At 46.1% G+C, this 22,192-nt stretch overlaps 1 protein-coding gene and 1 non-coding gene across 11 annotated transcripts in view; one reads left to right on the forward strand and one right to left on the reverse strand.

The window, feature by feature from the left end:
* MINK1 (misshapen like kinase 1) overlaps positions 1-22,192 on the forward strand; it is a 51,119-nt gene that overhangs the window by 12,488 nt on the left and 16,439 nt on the right. For all 10 annotated transcript variants that reach the window (XM_063111358.1, XM_063111359.1, XM_063111364.1 and 7 more), the window contains exon 2: positions 20,447-20,512. In XM_063111358.1, the coding sequence (XP_062967428.1) occupies positions 20,447-20,512 (66 nt within the window). The remainder of the gene's footprint in view (positions 1-20,446; positions 20,513-22,192) is intronic.
* On the reverse strand, positions 462-536 carry TRNAT-GGU (transfer RNA threonine (anticodon GGU)). Its single transcript has one exon. It is a non-coding gene; the product is annotated as a tRNA-Thr (tRNA).

The raw sequence follows: 22,192 nt of genomic DNA on the forward strand, positions 1-22,192 counted from the left end.
GTGTGATTGCATACACTATACAGAAGAAAAGGTGCACTTATGCGGTAGTGATTGTGTGTGTTAAACTGGGCAAAGGAGAAGTTGAGACAAACAATATGGAGGGTGGAGGTGGCCAGGGTGGGATGGTGTCTCAGGGATGGTCTGGGAAACATCAGTACTTTCTTTGTAGAGATCTAGGGTGTGTTGGAGTGTGGGTGTGGGACTGAGCATCTATGGGAGGGACACAAAATAAAGGGAAGTTTCAAAAAAGGTCTGAAGAACTATTAGAAGTATGACTTCAGAACATGTACAGTCTAGAGACTGTTTCCTGAGTCTGTTAGTGCCGAGGGGACGAGCAGTCAGAACCATGTGAGAGGACTGACTTGGGAAGACAGAGAATTTTTACTTGGTTTTTTAAAAAATAAATTTATTTATTTATTGTTTTACTGGGGTTTTTTTTGTTTTTTTTGGGGGGGGTCAGTTGGCTGGTAACAGGGATCGAACCCTGGACCTTAGTGTTACCAACACCATGCTCTAACCAACTGAGCTAACCAGCCAGCCCTTTACTTGGATTTTGAGGATAGGGAGGGACATGGAATAGGTGGGGCCTTCCCATCATCACTTACCCCCCAACAACATAGGCCTTGGAGACAGACTTGATTCAAATCCCAGATCTGTCACTTACTGTGTGATCTTTGGCAAGTAATTCCCCTATGCCTCATTTTCATCCTTTGTAAAGTGAGGGTAACAAGATCCACCTAATAGGGGTATTGAGAGGATTAAGTAAAAGTGGTATAAAGTGCTTAGCCTGACAAATGCTCATGAGACAGGTAGTGGCTGCCTGTCTTCTCTTATTGAAAAAAGTGCCCAGAAAGGGTGTCTCCTGGGATTCTGTTAACATTCTTCTCCTCCAGACTTAGTGTTTTAAAAAAGACAGAACTACCCAGTCCATTGATTCCAATCTTAATGGCTGTGGGTGAGTCATCGAGCCCCAGGTATAGGCCTGGAATTCTGTGAGCCTGCTCCCCTTTCCCTGGCTTAGAGCCTTCTACTACCTCCTGAAAGTCTTCCAGCATTACTGGAAGAAGGAGTAGCTGCAAAGTCTTATATCTGAACACGAGAAACTCCTGCTTGTCCTGCCCTCTGAGTCAGGAATTCTGGCAATCATTGGGCAGTCACTCCTGCCCTGCCATGCTTTGTATAAAAGCTGTGGACCCACCCACCGGAATCACTGCCTGAGCCTGAGGGGGAAACCTGTGCCTCAACCGTGGGGACATTCTGACGGGGATACGTGGCTTTGTTGGGATGTGAGAGACAAGACAATTGTACAAAAATGTGTGAAGAGCTTTACGGAAAGGCACAGATTCAAGGCTGGGTGGTGAAGGGTGCTTGACTCCTCACACCGCCTTGCCTGGATGTTTAAGGCTCTTTCCTGCCTAAGAGCCTCTGTGCTTTCCCCACCTCCTGACCTTTGCTTGGTTAACTTACCTTCTTTTGGTCTCAGCTATCACTTCCTTAGCAGGCCTTTCCTGGCCCCCCGTCCCCATCATGACCTCCCTTTAATCTTTCTGATAGTGGTCCATACTTCTTCAGAGTCTTTCACGGTTGTTGTGTAATTATATCTCTAATGTCTGCTTTCTCGATTAGACTGTGAGCTCGATGAAGGAGGGGACTGTTTCTGTTTTGTTCATTGCCACATCCTAGTATCTGCAGTGCCTGGGACAGAGCAGGCACTTAATATTTGTTGCATGAATGCATGAACTGGTTTGCCAGACCCTAGAGTTGGCATGAAAGGAGTCAGGGAAGGTTTTTTAGGAGAAAGAGGAGAGACAGCCTGGCAAAAAGTTGAGTGAAGATGTTTGCTCCATCCTGCTGGTCAGGAAGTTCCTCTTTCTGTCTCGCCTACATTCGTTTGGCTATAATTTATTCTGGGTTGGTCTTTGGTGGAGCCAGAGAATACATGGTCTCCACCCTTTGGAGAGTAACCCTGGTCTTCCTTTCTAAGTGTGTGATTCAGACCGACCTTCTTTCCCCTCCCTGCTGGCTCCACCCTCCACCTGCTCTTCTTCCAACTGACTCAGCTTTGTACCCTTTACCCTTCCTTCCAGGGGCTCTTTTCAGAGTTCGCTTGTCTTTCGTACATTCTCTTTCATAACATCTGATTGGTCTTCTGGAATTAGAAGCCATATGGGGTAAGAAAAGTCACAGATTTTCTTGGTCATGAAGCTTCCCCAGTCTCTTCCCTTGGATTTGTGGACACCTGACTCCCCTAGAAGGAGGTTGGCAATAAGGAATAATGATTTGTTTGTGCTACAATTGAAAACCAGCAGTGAGAAGCCTTATTATTATCCAACCCCTGATTACTAGTGTGGTTCTCCTCCGTTAGCTTGCTTTGTGCCAGCCTGCATGGGCCTGGCATCTCCCTCCTCCTCCTGCCTCCATGCCCCGCCCTTCCTTGCTCTCTGGCGGCTGCTTCCCAGGGCCTGCCCTTCCTCCCTGCCCCTTGCAGCCCTGCCTCCAGGGCCACAGATCTCTTTTTCTCCCTTCTCTCTCATCTGCCCTCTTCCCAATTTTACTTTTTTATCTTGTTTCTTTTCTCCTGAGCTGCCACTCTTCATTCTAAGGTTCAATAATGCCAACTTTTTTTTTTTTTTTTTAAAGATGACCGGTAAGGGGATCTTAACCCTTGACTTGGTGTTGTCAGCACCACGCTCTCCCGAGTGAGCCACAGGCTGGCCCCCCAACAGTCTTATTAAATCACCTTTTGCCACAGGTTTTCTTTGCTCTTTGGGAGCCAATTTCTTTGTAATGACTATATGCAAATTTGTAGCACTTTATGGATTTCATAATGTTTTCACAACCGTGAATTCTTGTGAGATGGGTACATAAGGAAAAGAGGCTTCTAGAGGTTAAATGATTCGCTGATTTACAGAAGTTGCGTAAAAGAATCAGAAGCAGTGCCTGGGCCTTCTGATTCTTATTGTAGCAAAAACACTAACCATCCCCTGTTATTTCATCTCACTACACTCCTGCTTCCTTTTGCTTCAGCCTAGAAAACCTGCCTCTGAGTTATCCTCTTACACTGTTGAACCTTCCTATAAGCTGTCCTTTAACTGCGGTGGGACCTTCTTGCGCCCTTCTCACCCAACCCAGCCCCAGCACATTTCTTTCTCCTTTCCAAAATGCATGCCTCTCTCCTCCAGGAAGCCTTCCCTTCATCCCTTCTTGTCCCGATGCCTCCTGTGGTCTTTGGGCCCTGATTAGTGTTCCCGTTTGGTTTTTGCCAGCTGTCAAAGGACAAAATTACAACAAATTTAAAAATCTTCATTGGCTTTATGCAATTCTAGAATCAGGCAACACTTCATCCCATAAAAAAGAATAAGTGTTCCAGTGAGCTGAGCAGAAAAGGTTGGTTTTATAGATAGAAAAGGCTGAAGAAAGCAGAAACAAAGAACAAAAAGTGGGTTGGTCATTTCAAAGTTACTTTCCTTGTAAGGTGGAGACAGAGAGAAAGAACAATAGAAAAGCTGATTATTTAATATCAGGTTACATCAGGCTATTCTTTTTGTGTAGAGATTAAAGCAGAGGGAACTTCATTATCATGGCTATTGAAGATTTAAACTGGATTGTTTGGGAAATTGTCTATTATCTCTCTCTCCTGATTTTTTGGAAGGTCAGACCACAGTTTAGTTTAGATTTGGTGACATGGAACTTAGCGGTGACTCCATTTTGATTTTTAGTCTGGTCTTTTGGGACCTAGTGCAGGAACTTAGTCCCAAACAATGGTCTCCTATAATTTTTATTTCACATGGCCATATAGTTGATTTAAGAAAGTCCACTTTCTGGTAATACATATTTACCAAGCATGTAAATTATGGGGTTTGATTTACATGACAAAAAGAGTATTGACTTTTAGTAGCTGCCCTGGTGCACTGCACTTAAGTGAATATTCAAGGATCATTTTGAGAGGATGCAGGTAACCCAACACTTAGTGCATTGAGGGCCGGCCTGTGGCTCACTCGGGAGAGTGCGGTGCTGATAACACCACGGCCACGGGTTCGGATCCCATGTAGGGATGGCCGGTTAGCTCACTGGGTGAGCGTGGTGCTGACAACACCAAGTCAAGGGTTAAGATCCCCTTACCAGTCATCTTTTAGAAAAAAAAAAAAAAAGAAAGAAACCACTGCATTGAGGAGTGAGGAAGGATTTTCTACAAGACACCAACTTTCTTTTATTTCTATATTTATTTATTCAACAGACAGGTATTAAGTGCAGCCTTGACCTCTAAGAACTTAGTCTAGCAGAGGAAACAGACAATTAGAGAATCAATCACAAGAATGTCACTGGTGTCCTGAAAGGAGCAGTGGAGGGTTCTGTGGGAGCAGGGGATGGTCAGGGGCACTTCCTGGAGGTGGAGACGTCTAAGCTGAGGTCTGGAGGGATGAGCATGAGGCATCCAGGTAAAGAGGAGGGAAGGGATGAACTTGGAAGAGTGAACAGCATGTGCAAAGACCCAGAGGTGAAAAAGGAGAATCCAGTAGAATGCAGGCTCCTGCCCCTCTGCCTTGTCCCCACACCAGTAAGAAACAAAACAACTCCAAGATGGGAGTAGGCAGGTCTCCAGGTAAACCATACTTGGGACAGTCCACTGGAAGGCAGTCATAACTGAGCCTGAGGAAGAACCTCTTGGGCTGTTAGATGGCAAATGGAATCAAGCTGGTGGCAGGGCCATGTGATATACCATCAGAAGACTAAACAGGCTTGAGTTCTAGCCACACCTTGACAGACACTTAACTCATCAGAGCCTTGTTTTTCTCATCTGTGAAATGGGATAATAATTCTTGCCCAGCTTCCCTACAGGTCTGAGGCATAAATGAGATAATGACCATGAAAGCACCCTGTAGACTGTACAGTGCTGAGCAATTGGGTAATGGCTGCAGTAGCAGCAGCTGGGAGGTGCTGAAATCGATTCTACTGACCATGGACCGAAACTGATTCTTGTGGGAGAGACAGAACCAAACTGTATTGACAGCTTGTAACATTTTAAAAGCTAAGGTCTTACTTACCTTAGGTGAGACTTGGGAAGACATGCTGGGGAGGTAAAGGCAAGACACCACTTCAGCTGCCTAGAAGACTTTGTAAGATCTTCCAACTGGGGACAGAGGGATGGCTAGAATGACCTTCTCAGGCCCGAGGCTAGGGACTGGCCTCCGAAGCCTGCAGTTCTCTATTTTCCTTTAGAAGGTTCTAGAGGCAGGCGGAACCTCAGAAGCAAGCTGTTTATCTTTTAGGTTTTTCAGTTTATTTTTAAATTTCTGACTGCGATGGTGTTTATTTTTTCCTTTTCCCTTTCCCCACTTCCTCAGCTCAGCATCAGAATGGAACCATCTGTCCCTTGCCTTGCCTGCGGCCATTTTAGAACCAGCACAAGGCTGCCTGAATTCTGGTCCCTCTTCTCCTTCCCTCCCTCTTCTATCTCCCTCCATGTGTCAGCTACACACCTCGTGTGGGCCTCTCCATCTGTGAAGAACTCTAGACTGGATCAAGCCATCAGCCCAGGGCCCCTGTCTGGGGCAGCCAGGTCTGCGGGGAACCTAGACACTGAGGCAGCAAAATCAACTCATGGAAGGAGGAGGGTAGTTATTCCCAACCTCCTCGCTCCAGACAGGGCCCCGCTCTGCTCTGACTGGATTCTGATGAGAACGGTGTGAGCATTTGCGTTCGTGGATGTGTCGTGTCATAACTTGTTTCTGCCGCTGCATGTATCTGCAAGTCTGTGTGCGTGTGTGTGTGCGTTTCACACGTTCTTCTGTCATAGAGACCCAGGAGGAGTGAATTATAAACCACCCCTTCTCCCAGGACATACATATGTTTCCTGGTTTCTATTTCTCCCCTCTACTCCTAGAGCCTACTTGATTTCCTCCCCTCCTGTGCTTCATTCCCATCAAAACACTTCAGAACATGGATAGCAGCTGATAAACAGAGGACCAGTACTTCACAGTGTGGAATCAGAATAAAAGGATCTTGGCTGGCCAGTTAGCTCAGTCGGTTAGAGTGCAGTGTTTGTAACACCGAGGTCAAGGGTTCAGATCCCCGTGCTGGCCAGCTGCAAAAAAAAAAAAAAGGGAGCTGATTGAGTTCTACAGCGTGAGAGGTAGAGTTAGCGAGAGGAGAGTCAGTTTTAGAGAGGGAGGAAAGCTGGGAAAAGGAGGGTTTTGAAGGCTTCATTAAAGAGTCTGGTTTGTTATGGGACATGATGGACAGTAGGGAATTGAGGGTTTCAACCTTCCTTGTCTTCTCTCTCCCTTTCAGTTTATTGGCTCAAGGAAGAGGCGCTCTGGTGATCCGATCCCCCTCCATCTACTGACTCTCTCACTGTAGGAATATTAAGTCTGTCTCATGCTTTGACTTTGGGCCGCTTTCCACACTGAGCCTTCTGGGGAGGAATGGGGGTCATGCTGCGTACTTCCCCCGGCTGGCTTTGGGGTAGATGGAGACTTACTCAGGCCTTGGAGGGTCCTTGGGGGCTGTGTCTGGTTTCTCTGCAGGGGTAGCAAGGAGCAAGTGATCTCATGAGACTTTTCCTGCCACTTCCTACCCCCAGCCCACACACCCACTCCCATTCTCTCTCTCTTACACACACACACACCCTTCTATATTTTTTTTCTCATGCACACACACATCCTTTAGCTACTCGTATCTAATTGAAGGATGTCTAAGATTGCACCACCTCCACCAGAATGCTTGCCCCTCCTTTCATGTTTCTGCCAGTACTGTGTCCTTGTGGGACTTGAATTGTTGAGGAAACCCTAGTTGCCCCCAGCTCTCAGGCCCTCGGCACCCACCGCTCCCCACCAGCAGTGGCTTCCTAAGGTCTCCTGTAAAGAGGATTTAACAATCTGGTTGGTGGTGGACTGACGGATGGGTTTTAAAGCAATATTTGCATGGCTGGTACTGTTTTAGTACTTAGATTGTTGGTGTTTTGGGTGGCTTTGAGAAAGCTGATGAATTTATGGGCGATTGGAAGCCCCTCCCCCAAGCCGTCCCTTGGTACCACCACTGCCTTAGCCCCCCTCTTCCTCTGTGTGGGCCTTCTGGATTACAGGAAGAGCTCAGGAAAACAGGCCTATTGTTTTCATCCAGGAGGGAGGGGAGGGACTCTCAGCCCAGCTGAGTCTTAGTCTCCTCTGAAATGGTACCAGATAAATAGAGACGCCACAGGCCCGGGCAGCTCGCTCTTCCAGGGCAAGGGAGTTATTTGGCTTGGGACTTTATTATGCCAACTCTAGTTGCTTCCCTCTTTAGACCGCAAGTTCCCATTCTCTTTCCCATAGTTCTTTTTACCCCTTTCCCCATCTGTTTTTCTCTATCACAGGTTACCTGAGTCTCTCCTGTCCCCTGTGTTGTCCCAGTGTGGCTGTTGATAGGAGTAAGCCTGCCTCCTATAAGTGTGAGGAGGTGGGACTGTGGCCAGGAGAGTAGGGGTCTCCCCTCCCCAGCCCCACAGTTGGGTACCTTGTCCTTCTGTCCCCCCACACCCTGTGGCAGCCCTGCCTCCTGGCGCGGTTCCCCTGTCAAGTAGGATGGCACCTTGCCTGGGTTTGGGAACAGCACTGGCTGAAGCAGCAAGACCTGCCAGGGCATATCTGAATGAATAATCATTGCTGGGCTTGAAGCACAGGAGAGACCAGTCCTTCCCTTGTCTCCACTGGGCATTTTGGGGTGGAGGCGGGGGACGCAGCTGGCCAGTAGCAGGAATCGGACCCTGGACCTTGGTGTTATCAACACCGTGCTCTAACCAATTGAGTTAACCAGACAGCCCTCCACTAGGCTTTTTTATGTTTCTTTTCCAAGGACTTCTATCCCTTCCCCAGGCTTTATGGTTCCAGTTCTTTCTACCGTTCTACCAGCTGCCTAAAATCTCCTGGAATTCCTAACAGACCTGTCCATCTCTTAAATTCTGTAGTTATGAGACTCAGGGTCAGCAAAAAAGTGGGGGATATTTTCCTATCCCACCTGCTTCTCTGACAGTTCACAAACAGACTTCACAGTCTTACACTTTATATTTTAGCATATGTAACTCTTTCCAGAATGTTAATTTTCTTCTCTTTGTTTTGGTGTCTAACTTATAAGCACCCAGAAGGTAGAGCTGGGATTTAAGAAGGCACTCTTTTATAACTGTACAATCAATACATGTCATAAATATGTATAATCAATACATGTCAATTAAAAAAAGCTCTCCCCAAAAAAGACAATAAAATCAAATGGATTTTAGTTTTTAAAAAAGAACTTGGCTGTGCAAAAATAGAGTTTAAGAAACCTAGTCAGGGGCCGGCCCGTGGCTCACTGGGGAGAGTGTGGTGCTGATAACACCAAGGCCACGGGTTCGGATCCTGTATAGGTTTGCTCACTGGGTGAGCGTGGTGCTGACAACACCAAGTCAAGGGTTAAGATCCCCTTAACCCTTACCAGTCATCTTTAAAAAAAAAACAAAGAAAGAAAGAAAAAAAGAAACCTAGTCATTTGGAGCAGGAAAAAAAAAAACTTTCTTGACCTACAGGGGAAAAAAAAGGCATTCTTTGACAGGAACTTAATAAAGATGTAGGCTACTATTGATAATAATAGTTTGCCTTTGTTAAAGTACTTAAAAAAGAAAAACGCTTTACCCCTCAAGGGATTTTATCTACAGGCAACGCGGACACAGCAGGCGTTACTTTTCCCTTTGGAAAGAGATGGGCAGTCTGGAGTACAAAGGTAGGGGTATACTGTTAGGGTGGGTATGGTTAGTGGAATGAGGACGGGCAGCCAGAATTCTAACCTGCCAACTCTGGGCCACTTCCAAGGAATTTCATGACAAATCTCAGGCATTTACCTCCTTTTGCTCACTCTGTCACCCACCCCTTTCATCCTGGATCCCACCATGAGTCCAGACCTGTCCAGTACATTTCTAGGTATCCACACGCTAATTGTGAGGGAGTCATTGGGAATTTTCCTTCTCTCCTTCCCTTGTCCTACAGCCTTGGCTCATGCTTCCTGGTTGTTGAGCTTCAGGTCGATTCCCCACCACCATCCCATCTCAGCCTCTGAACAAGACTGCATTTCGGTAGTCCCGAAACAATTTATACATAAACCCTTTTGCATTTTCTCTTGGTAATAGTCCAAGCCTTTATTTCTAACCTAATCTCAATCTGTCCTACTACTGCATTAAAATGACTTCTTGGTTTCAGGGTAAGGAAAGGAAAATGTCGGTGGATGCTGGGCCCCCAGCATCAGAATAAGACCATGCTTGCCATTTCCCACTTGGTCTTTCTCCAGAAGTGAGCTGAGGGAAGACTCCAGGGAGCCCCTTGAGGGTCAGCAGAGCAAGGAAGGAAGAGCTCAAGGCCAGTTTGTGCCTGGTTCTCACCTGGGCAGTTCTGGCGAGCAGAGCCCCTGGTGAAGGTGGGAGTTGGCATCTGGGGAAGGATCAAAGTGCCGTGCCTGATGGCTGTTCAGCACCTCTCCCGTGACAAATGCTGGGGAGATTCCGAAGGCCAAAGCAGTACCTTCACGAGGTTTTGGGCTGTAGCTGGGGAGGCTAACACGCTTGAAATCATTAAAGAGGGATTTAAGACAGAGGAGCAGAGTCTGAGGTGCCATCTGGTGCCCCCCTGCGCCCCGCAGGCTGTATGTTTCCTTGTTACCCACTTAGCTTTGTGCCGCTTCTCTCCCTCCGACCCTTCATCCTCAGCTTCTTCCAAAAAGCTCCCCTTGCCCAAAGTCGTCTCTACCTTGCTCTGTCTAGCATTTAAACATTAAATCAACAAGCATTTGAGTACCTCACTATACTCGGAAACGTACCTGGAGCCTGAGGAAAACGGAATGGATGACAGGTAGTTCCTGAGTCATACAGGGTACCATTCTGAAGGAACTGCATGTCACTTAGTATACGCTGGTCAAGATTAAATATGTGTGTGTCAGACACAGTCCCTTGTATTGCACATGGAGTTTCATCTAGAGAGTTTTTGCAGTTAACTTCACTGTTGTCTTTTCATATCTGAACAAAGCAATGTATATAGTTACACATTATAAACGACATCCTACAGTGTAAAGCACAGTGCCACTAACCTATCTCTGTTTTAACCCACACAAGGGGGTCTGTTGGTTGTCTCAGAGCCCTACCCTTCGATAATCGAGTCCAACACTTTTGTGATGTACCTTCCACAGCCTCTCCACCTTCTAAAGGCTTTACAAAATTTTAATATATGTACACCATGGGAGGATAAGAAATGCTTAGTAATATGAGATCTAGTGAGTGAAAAAGCAGCCACAGACTGTTACTCCACATGCTTACTAGGCAACAAAAGCAGTTTTGTGTATGCTACAGATTTAGAGCTCATGGATAAAAGACTGCTGTTACTTTTCATTCACCTGTGTCAGTACAAGTCTACTAACTCTCATACTATGCAATACCCAGGTACCACCTAAACATGGTTCCTGCCCTTAAAGATCTCCTGTTCTGCTTGGGGAGATGGGACATTACCATGTGAAAAGCCGAATAGCAAGGAGCCTGCTCTAGCTAGGTTACAGCTAAAGGGATCTTCGTGGCATAGACTCTGGAGTCAGGCTACATGCATAGCCGTTTGATCTTGGACAAGTTACTTACCTTCTCTGAGCCTCATCTGCAAAGTGAGTTGCCTCATCTGCAAAGTGAGTTTCCTCATCCGCAAAATGAGAGTAATAATAGTGTCTAACTCATGGAGTTATGTGAGAATTAAATTAGTTGGAATGTATAAAACACTTAGCACAGTGCCTAGCTATCAATGTTATTTTTTATTTAAGGTCAAGAATCTCATTGGAATTTGAGCACCAGAGCTGCAGCATAGACAGTTCCTTGGAACTGGGACCACAGGGGGGTTCTGGATTCATGATAGCACCAGGACCTAGCTAGAATTAGTCAGTCACTCTTCCGTCTCCTTCTCTGCAGCTCTCATTCCCTCTCCCTCCATGTCTGCTTTGTTTTCGGTTTACAGTCTGGCTCTCTGCTTACTAACAGCCTCTGCTTTCCTTTACCTGAGATAGTGGCCTCTCCAGCCCTGACTCTGTAGGTACTATCTGGCATCTCCCCTCTTAGTTGGAATGGCTGAGGGGAAATTGGCCCTAGGTCATCTTTTCCCTTCAGTCTTCGACTGGCTATCTTGGGTCAGGGGCCCATCTCTTAGAAGACTTTTCCCTTGCAAGAAAGGGGACCAAATGGTTGAAAACATGGTCCCTTAGGCAACAGGAGCTTTGTCAGGCAGAGCACACTGCAGGCTTTGAATTCAACTTGATTGGATCAGATCTTGGCTCCACCACTTCCTAGCTGTGTGTAACCCTAGGCAATTCATTTAATTGCTCTAAACTTCCTTCATCTGTGACATGAGTATAATAACAGTATTGGCTGGCTGGTTAGCTCTATTGGTTAGAGCGCAGTGTTATAACACCATGGTGAAGAGTTCAGATCCCCCTATTGGCCAGCCACATTAAGCAAGCGCTCTCTCTCTCTCTCTCTCTCTCTCTCTCTCTCTCTCTCTCTCTCTCTCTCTCTCACACACACACACACACACACACACACACTCTCTCTCTCTCTCTCTCTCTCTCTCTCTTCTCTCTCTCTCTCTCTCTCTGTAATATCTACTCCAAAGTTTGTCATGAGATTATACTTCTTAGAAGTACCAGGAACAAAGAAAATGCTCAAAGATTGCTAGCTATTATTATTGTCAATGGGCTATGGGGAGAGCAGGCAATGAGAGTGATCTCCGAGACAACCAAATGGGAGACCTCATAAGGTAGTAAAGATAAGGGTTGGAAGGATGGGACGGATGACAGCACTCATTGTTCAGAGGAGGGTGCAGGGAAGGCTTTCAGACCACAGCTTAAATGTGTCTTCTTTAGAGGAGCCTTTCCCCTGATTCCCCAGACTTGGTCAAGTTTGTTCTCTTAGCTCCCTGTACTTCTCCACAGCATGTGAGACTCACCACAGCTGTAATTAAATACTTAATTGTGGAGTTGTTTAACATCTGTGTCCCCCATCACAATGTAAACATCGATATGGCAGGGACTGCCCCATTTTATTCACTGTTCTATTCCCCAGGCTAGCACAGTTTTGGCACACAGTAAAAAAGGAATAAACAGTCATTAGGTTGGCAGCTTCACAGAGTGTGGACTTGAGCATTTGGAATCATAGAGTTAGGACCGGTAGGTTTTCTTGTCTTGTTGAAAGGGAACCCAAAGAGGTTAAGTGACTTGCCCCCAAACACACAGCCTGTCTGCAGCAGAGCCAAGAATAGAAACCAATGTCTAACTCTTAATCAGATGAGTTACTATATTTTATTATTTTCCTTTTTTTTTTTTTTTGTCTTTTTGTGACCGGCCGCACCGCGCTCAGCCAGTGAGCGCACGGCCATCCTTATATAGGATCCGAACACGCGGCTAGAGCACTGCTGCGCTCCCAGCGCCGCACTCTCCCGAGTGCGCCACGGGGTCAGTCCTATTTTATTATTTTCTATGCTTGTCTCAGGACTTCCTCATATGTGTTATTAGACCAGAAACGCTTCAAGGGTTCCCCTTTCATGTTAGTAGGGTAGCTTTCTTATAGTAGAAACTCATTAATCTACAGTAATTTATTGCACACTATGGTAGGTGCCGTTAGGATTATTTTTAATAACAGCTTTATTGAGATATTATTCACATACCATAAAATTCACCCTTTTAATATATGTTAAAGTGGTTTTTAGTATATCCACTTGTGCAACATCACGACTATCTAATTTCAGAATATTTTCATCAGCCCCAAATGAAACCCAGTACCCATTAGCAGTCACTACCCGTTCTCCCCTTAACCCAGCCCCTGGCAACCACTAATCTACTTTCCGTCTCTATGGACTTGCCTGTTCTGAACATTACACATAAATGGAGTCATACTATATGTGGCCTTTGTTTTTTCTTTGTTTGTTGCTTTTTCTGTGGCTGGCCTGTACGGGAATCCAAACCCCTGATCTTAGTGTTGTAACACCGCACTCTAACCAGCTGAGCTAACCAGCCCACCCAATATGTGGACTTTGCAACTGGCTTTTTTCATTTAGCGTAATATTTTCAAGTTCATCCATGTTGCAACATCTAGCAGTACTTTATTCCTTTTTATTGCCAAGGAATGCTGTTCCTTTTTACTCCATTGTGTAAATATGCCACATTTATCCATTTATCAGTTGGACATTTGGGTGGTTTCTACTTTTTGGCTATTATAAATAATGCTGCTGTGAGCATTCATGTACAGATTTTCACTTAGACATGTTTTCAGCTCTCTTGAATGTCTGTCTAGGAGTGGAATTGCCAGGTCATATGGTACCTCTGTTGAACATTTGAGGAACTGCCTAACTTTTCCGAAGTGGCTGCTCCGTTTTACCTTCCCACCAGCAATGTATGAGGGTTCCAACTTCTCCACATCCTTGCCAACATTTGTTATTGTCTCTTCTGTCAATTATAGCCGTCCTAGGGGGTGTGAAGTGGTATTTCATTGAGGTTTAATTTGCATTTCCCTGATGACTAATGATGCTGAGCGTCTTCTAAGATGCTTATTGGCCACTGTATATCTTCTTTGTAGAAATGTGTATTCAGATCCTTTGTCCATTTTTAAATTGGGTTGTCTTTATTGCTGAGTTGTAGTGATCCTTTTTATATTCTTGATAGAAGTCCCTTATCAAATATATAATTTGCAAGTATTTTTTCCCATTCTGTTGATTGCCTTTTTACTTTCTTGAGGGCATCTTTTCAAGCACAAAAGTTTTAAATTTTGATGAAGTCCAATTTATTTATTTTTTCTTTTTTTTGGCTTTTCCTTTTGGTGTCATATGAAAGAAACCATTACCTGATCCAGAGTCATGAAGGTTTACTCTTATGTTTTCTTTTAAGATTTTTATGGTTTTAGCTCTTACATTTTTAGGTCTATCGCCCATTTTGAGTTAGGTTTTGGGTATAGTATGAGATAGGGGTTTAATGTATTCTTTTGCATGTGGATATCCAGTTGTCCCAGCACCATTTGTTGAAGACCATTGAATGGTATTGGCATTGTTGTTGAAAATCTATTGAATATAAATGTAAGAATTTATTTGTGAGTCCTCAATTCTATTCCTTTGATCTATCTGTTATTATGCCAGTATCACACTGTCTTGATTATTGTAGCTTTGTAGTAAGTTTTGCAATTCAAAAGTGTGAGTTCCTCAACTTTGTTCTTTGTTTTCAAGATTGTTTGTCTATTATGGGTCCCTTGTACTTCCATATGAATTTTTTTTTTTTTTTTTTTTTAAAGATGACCAGTAAGGAGATCTTAACCCTTGACTTGGTGTTGTCAGCACCACGCTCTCCCAAGTGAGTTAACCGGCCATCCCTATTTAGGGATCTGAACCTGTGGCCTTGGTGTTATCAGTACCACACTCTCCCAAGTGAGCCACAGGCCGGCCCTTCCATATGATTTTTAGAGTAAGCTTATCAATTTCTGGAAAAAAAAGCTGAGATTTTGATAGAAGTGCATTGAATCTACTGATCTTAACAATGTTGTCTTCTGATACATGAACATGGGATATCTTTCCATTTATGTAGGTCTTTAATTTCAAAATTGTTTTAGTTGTTTTCAGTGTACAAGTCTAAAACTTCTTTGGTTAAACTTATTCTTTTTGATACTATTGTAAACGGAATTGTTTTCTTAATTTCATCTTTGGGTTATTTGTTGTAGTGTGTAGAAATACAGTGGATTTTTGTACGTTAATCTTGTATCCTGCAACCTTCCTGAACTCATTTGTTAGTCCTAATAGATTTTTAAGGGATTCCTTAGGATTTTCTACATACAAGATCATGTTTTCTGCATAGAGATATAAATTTTTCCTTTCTAATCTGGGTGCCTTTTATTTATTTTTCTTGTCTAATCACCTTAGCTAGAACCTCTGGTACAATATTAAACAGAAGAGGACATTTTTTTTTTTTTTTTGAAGATGACCTGTAAGGAGATCTTAACCCTTGGCTTGGTGTTGTCAGCACCATGCTCAGCCAGTGAGTGAACCAGCCATCCCTATATAGGGATCTGAACCCATGGCCTTGTTGTTATCAGCACCACACTCTCCCGAGTGAGCCACAGGCCAGCCCCAGAAGAGGACATTCTTGTCTTGTTCTTAGATTATTTAAAAAATATGTATTTACTTATTTCTATTCTTGAGAAACTTAAACTCATGGTGGGGATGAAATTAATATGTAAAATTGAGGTTGAAATTCATCGATGGGATAGCTTGTGACAAGCTAGAGTAGCTAGGGAAGATTTCCTGGGGAAAAAAACCTTGAGATTTGGCTTGGCTGACAGGAGAGAGGTCATTTTTAAGCAGGGCTGGGCACATGAACGTAGAAAAGAGTGGGCACGAGTTGTGTGCCTGGGAAGGGAGTCAGTGAGGACAGAGATGCTATAGAGATATAAGGGAGAGCAGTACTTGATCACCCAGTGTGCTGCAGGTCGCCCTACCACTCAGGCTGCCTGACTTCATGCAGATCCCTAGTGCTCCCAGATAGTCCTACACTTTCCATGCACCTGCTAGTAACTCCCTAAGCAGTGCTTTTCGAAGTGGGTCCACTGACCCTCTGCATTAGAGTCACCCAAGGTATCTGTTAAATATACAGATTCCTGCTCCTCACCCCAGACCTGTGGTGCTCAATCAGAATCTCTGGAGACAGATCGTAGGAGTCTGCTTCCCAAGTGGTTCTTACGTATCCTATAGTTTGAGAACTACTACCCTAAGTTACCCTGTGTAGCGTCTGTCCCCAAGCTTTCCCACCTCATTCAGGCGCCCCTCCTACTGAGTAGGTGATCTTCCGTCCAACTTAATCATTAAAGTCAAGGTCATTGAATATTTATTGAGCTCCCTCATCTTTCCTCCTCTTTATGTCAACAGGCCACTGTCTCTTCTCTTCTCATTTCTTCCTGTCCTTCTCTCTCTCTCTTGTCTCATTATTTACCCATGCCCTTGATATATCCCTTCCCACCTTCCAGTAGTTGGATAGACAAGAACCAGACTGCTGCTGGCTGGTTAACTCAGTTGGCTAGACTGCGGTGTTATAACACCAAGGTGAAGGATTCAGATACCCTTACTGGCCAGCCACAAAAAAAAAAAAAAAAAAAAAAAAAAACAGACTGCTGAGAACAAAGAATTTGAGTATCATGAGAAAGGGCTGGAGAAGGCCTATAGCAACAAAACAGCAGCATATTACAAAGCTGTACCAGTGTGCCAGGGGCAAGCCAGGACTGTCTGGTGGCTTCACAGGAGCAGAGCACCTCCCTCTGGAGGCTGCTCTTCTGGGTCACCTTCAGGGTGACCAAGAACATAGGCAGGCATAGTCTTTGAAGGGCCCACATTTGTAGCCAAATCAGTGCACACATCGTATTTGATCTGTGTTGTACATCTCTGGGCATTCTGAATCTTAGATATGCGTATGAGAGAGAAATAGGCACTGTTCTATTTTATCACTGCTGTAAACCAGTGGGAGATACAGTTTGTATACTATGGAATAAAAGCATACATATACACGTGTACATATGTATTACTAAAAAAAATCAGTTCCTCCAACATCCTCCTTTTTTGGCTTCTTCCCTTCCACAGACATGAGAGGTCTTCCCTATTCTGAAGACTTTTGTCTGACCCTGCCACCTCCTCTAGCTGTCATCTGATTTCCCCTTTCTCTCAAAGTTAAATTTCTCTGGAGAGGGCGCTGCCCCCATAGCTCGACTTCCTGATCACACTCCCCGCCGCCCCTGCCGTCTGCCTTCTTCTCTTACAGCTGCAGTTCTTTCAATGGTTCCCAGTGGTTTAGTAGGTGCTAAGGCCAGTGGTGTTTTTTCAGTGCCCTCTGACTGCAGCGTGACGGTCTCCTCTCTGGTGTCTGTTCTCCTTCTGTTCTCTGTGTGCGACGTGGCCATCTCTCAGAGGCTGGCGTGGCTCTTTTATCTCACACCCATGACTCTCTCTAACTTGTACTTCCAGATCCTTGTTTCTAACTTCCTGACAGACATGTCCTTCTGCGTATCCCCTAACACCTCAAACTCAGCATCCAAACCCAAAGTGCTGGCCCTCAGCAGGGCATGGCCTTCTCTGTTCTTAAATTCCTGTCACCACTTGTAACTTACTCAGCCCCCAAAGCCCAGCTCAAACACCATCTCCTTCAGGTAGCCTGCCTGAGATTCCCAACCAGAATTTAATTCTGTCCCCTGAAACCATAGAACAGATCTTTTACCCAATCCAACTCCCTCTCACTTGGTGGGAGGAAAAGGAGGCCTCAAACAATTAAGTACTTGCTGAGGAACACACAGCCAATGCCAGAGTTCTCACTAGAAGGCCACTTGCAGTGCTCTTTCTACTCTACCAAGCCAAGTTTTTTCGTGGCTTTAGTGCTCTCAGTTACTCCTGTGACATATAATCATATACTGCTGCATATCCATATTTGGGTGCTTGGCCTGTCTATAAAATGATAAGGTTATGTGTTTCTCATATATTGTTGAGCTCTCCATTGTGCCCAATTCAGGAGTTGTCACATAATTAGTGCCCAATAAATATTTACTAGATGAATGAAATAAGGTTGCCTTTTAGGAAGATACTTCAGAAAGTTTGTGGGGAGGCTGGCTGATTAGCTCAGTTGGTTAGAGCTCCAGTGTTGTAACACCAAGGTCAAGGGTTCTGATCCACTTACTGGCCAGCCAAAAAAAAAAAAGTTTGTGGAAAAGTAGAATTGAAAGACAATACGAATATCTCCATGAACTTTCTGAAGTATCCTCGTGGACTTCCCCTGGTTAGGGCCTAGCCCAGTGCAGGGCAGATGTAGGCACTCAGAAAATACTTGTGGGTTGGTTAATGAGGGGCAGCTTTAAATATCAGGCTGATGTGTTTGGACTTTCTCCTCTAAGCAGAGGGGAGCCATGCCGGTTCTGGTCCAGAAAGGTCAGATAAGGAAAGCACTGTTTTAGAGGGTTAAACCAGGCAGTGGCAGCAGGAGGAAGATGTGTGGAGAGGACAGAAGGGATTGGTTTGAGGTAGCAGCTTCAGGACCTGAGAGGAAGAGACAAACCAGGGACATTGTGAAGGGAGAAAGGACAGATGACTGTGATGTGGAGAGGGAAGAAGGAGGGACAGAGGATGGTGCAGAGGCGGGATTTTTGTGGGGAAAATGGTGTTGGTAATGAAAAACAAAGAGTCAGGGGTTCAGGTCCCTGTACCGGCCAGCTGCCAAAAAAAAAAAAAGAAGAAGAAAAGCACAGAGGGATCGGCCCACGGGAGCATCTTCTGTGGAGGTGGCAAGGCACCGTGACCACTGTGGCTCACACATGAGCTCAACTCCATTCTCCCAGTCACCCTTCAAGTGACTATGGTCAGGAAATGGGCTTGAAACCCATGAATATAAATAGTGAACCCAGTGTGACTGATCTCAGAGCTTAGTCTTTCAGCCCTCAGTGCCTCCCAAACATATGCGAAGGAGAAAGATTGAGAAGTAAGATTGCAAAACCAAAATGTATTTGTAGTGATCTGAGGTGATGGTGGCATATAATCGTGACTCTAAGAGGCCCGTCATATTTTCCCTCTTAGATTAGGAACATCGAGAACATGGTGACGTAAGTCTTTTCTCCCTCCTTCTCAGAAAGAACTAAAGTTAGATTCAAGAAAGGACTTCCCAACAACAGAGTTAAGAGGCTCCAGAATGGGCGTGCTCTTCTCTTGGGGAGATCTTTAGGGAGCTGTGTTCTCTTCAAGCCTCCAAGTCTAGAATTGCAGACAGACAGGATGACTTTTCAAGGTCCCTTGAAGCTCTTGGTCTCAGGCCTCTCACTAGTCCCCACACTGCAGCAATAGTGCCCCCCTTTCCTATGGGTCCTCCTGTTTCTTTAAACCTGTTAAAGATTTTTTAGTAACTTTAGCTGGTGATAAATAATTGAACATAGACCCACGAAGTTCTTAGTCTGAGCAGCCCAGCCCTCATCAGAGCACATAGGAGGGTCCCTTCACCAACTTCTGTCAGGTCTTGCCCCAGAGCAGTTGCGGACGTTCTCTCAGGCTGCTGTGTGCCAGGCCTGGCCTGGGTGCTGGACGTGCTGGGTGAGCAAGGAGGGAATTCACAGACAGGTGGATATACAGTCACAGTGCGTGCACCGATAGGGCATGCATGGGGAGCCACGGGTGCATTTCCTATCCTCCAGCTCCTCTCTGAAGAAGCAAAGACAGTGCACAGCAAGGACGAGCTTAAAAAGCCTGGGGTGGGTGTCTTCCTGGTCGCCAGCATGCCCACAACATGTTCCAAATGCTTATTACTTCAGTGGATGAAGGGGTTTTTTGACTTGCTTGCAGGGGGTTTTTGGTGTGTGTAATGTATTTTTTTGCCTTTTGTTTTTTCTGGAAACTGTATTCGTTTTCAAAATCAGGGAGAAAGGAGTGTGAGATTCTTTACTTTTAGGGTTACCAGCACAGAGCCCGAAGCGTGCCTGGAGAGTTTATGCCTAAGTGTCCCCTCACTTTCTGCCTCCCCTCGAGTCCCTGAAGTCGGTGGGGAGGGGCCTTTCATCCTGCTGGAGGTGCAGGGGTGTGGACAGCTCCACCTCCTAACTTCTTTCTGTCTGGAGAAAGTTCTGCCAGGGGTGTGGGTGGTCTCCCAACAGAGCTGTGTTGCTCAGGGGCCAAGCCTGCCTGCGCCTGGCCCAGCGGGAGAGTGATCCTCTTTAGAGGCTTTGTTCAAGCCCTTCAGGCCCTCTCCTGGCACTGCTTGGCTTAGAAAAGTAGGAACAGAAAGTTCTCCCTTCTCACCTGCCCCTCCCAGAAGCCCTTTCTCACTATCACCTGCTGTCTCCCTCCCTGGAGGTCCCTTCTACTGCCCCCAAGTGCCTCAGACCCTGGCCTGGAAGCCCTGCGTCTCAGGAGTACTGGGAAGGGCAGAAAAGGACAAAAGGATGGTAACTCTCAAACCCCAGCTCCCTGCTAGCTCTCCTCATCCCTGCTTAAAATGACAATAAAGACAGATAACTTTTATTGAGCACACGCACTGAGCCAGGCACCATCGTAAGCATTTTGTGAGTACTGCCTCACAATTTACATCAGCCCCATAGGTAGGCCCTCAGGCATCCTCATTTTACAGATGAGGATACAGACACACAGAGACTGTTAGTGAGTTTGAAATTGGGAACATGTCTTTGAAAAGCCATCTGGGCTCTGACTTCCACATTCTTCCACCTCCTTCTGACTTTTCTCATAGAACATTAACTAAACCAATCCAGGGAAAGAGCAACTGGCCACCAGAGTTCCCCCTATGTAGTATATACTTGTAATATACTAGTATTCACTCTCATGTCCTGACTGAATACCACTTTTCTCCCCTCTAACTTCATCATCCTCTTCTGAAGCCCTGACACCTATTCTTTCTGTCTCCCTCCTCTCAGGACCCTGCTGGGATCTTTGAGCTGGTGGAGGTGGTCGGCAATGGAACCTACGGACAGGTGTACAAGGTGAGACTTGATGGTGCAGAAGTGTGACTCCCACATCCATGGGGCCCTCTTGAGAGGAGTGGAAGAAGAAGGAGGTTCCAGGGCTGGAGATTTGAGGGGGGCTGTGGGAGATGACAGAGGCTGGGGGCCCTGGAAAGGGAAGAAAAGACCTGGGAGAGAGAGGAGAGGAAGGAGAACAGCCAAAGGGGGCACTTTTGCTGGCCTGTGCCTCTGAGGTTAGTAGCAGTCCTGTGAGTGGCAGGAGCAGGTCTGCAGCTGGGTGGGGTGTGGCACAGGGAAGTAGGGGTGCATCCTGGAGCAGAAGGGCAGCAGGGAGGGCATGGGGACATGTGTGTCAGAGCTCACCTAGGAATTCAGAGCAGAGCTAAGGCCAAAGTGTAGGTTTGGCTCCTCTCAAGATCACAAAAGAGACTTAATAGGTGGCCTTCTGCAGAGGAGAAGTGGCTTTCTTGAGCTCCCGCAGCTGGCCTGCAGCAGAGCTGGAGCCAGAGTGCAGGCCTTCAGCTTTTGAGGCTGCCTCGTCTCTCCTTCCCCGCTCCCCCAGAAATGGCATTTTCTCGGCCACTGATTGTAGCTTTTAGCATGGCCAGCCCAGCCTTCTCACATGGCCTGACACTGCTCACACTTGAATGGAGGGAAACAGCCACAGCAGGGAGTGGGGGTGTTCGAGGTGGATGTGCTCCTGAGCTGGGGGCCCCCCGGGACACACAGCCTGCTTCTTCATCTCCAGACACAGTGCCTGGTATTTGCACAGGTCTCCTCTACATCTCTGTGGCCCTGTGTTTCCTGGGTCACTGGGACCACCTGCCTTTCTCTTACCCTCCTTCCCTTGTAAGCTTTGGGGAAAAAGTCACACTCCCTCTTCCATTTCTGCCCAGTTGTTGCCATGGAAATAGTAGCTCTGTGTGCTCCTGCTTCTCTGGGCTTGGGGTCTTGAATGGCAGCTGAAGATAAAAATAACCCATGGGCTGGCAATACCCATGTGCATCCCCATGAGGGATGCCTTCCCCGCACCCTGCTCTTCCCCAGGAAGCCTTGGACGTTCCTGTGCAAGCGTTAGATGGCTCCAGCTAGGGGGGTGGTGGAGGAGGAGGGGAGAATGGCTGGGACACACTCAAGAAGGAAAGTTCTTCTCATTAGGACTGGTGATGGGGGCACCGGCATGTGTCATCTGGCCACTCCATGTTTCCCCAGTTCCTTAAAATCTGAGCTTTGTCTTGATTTGTCCCCTATTGACAATAAAAAGCCTTGAGAGTGGGGCTCGTTCTGGGAGGGGCCTCCCGTCTAGAGTGGGTGGGTCAGGAAAGCACCCACACAACTTGTCTTGCACAGGAGGTAAGAGAGCAGCAAAAGCCCCTCCCTCCCTAGTACTCTCCTCCCGTGCCCTCCAGCCTGCATTGGGATGAAGAAGTCTCTCCCACTCCCTGCTCTAACTTTCAACGGTAGCAAGTCCAAGCCAGAGAGGCTAGAACAGAACAGAAATGTCTCACTCAACTACTGAGTTTTTTGGGGGAGGAGACCCTTCATCTTTATTAAGCTTATAGCTTAGAAGTCCAGTCTAGGGTCCTTCTTCTGTCAGACGTGATGGCTCAGAACTCTCTCTCTCTCTCTGTACACTCCCATGGCCAACACATAGACCGAGGTGTCTAGCCATAATGATGGGCACTTGCTGAGATAGAA

The sequence above is a fragment of the Cynocephalus volans genome, chromosome 10 (assembly GCF_027409185.1).
Source record: "Cynocephalus volans isolate mCynVol1 chromosome 10, mCynVol1.pri, whole genome shotgun sequence".
Classification (NCBI taxonomy): Eukaryota; Metazoa; Chordata; class Mammalia; order Dermoptera; family Cynocephalidae; genus Cynocephalus; species Cynocephalus volans.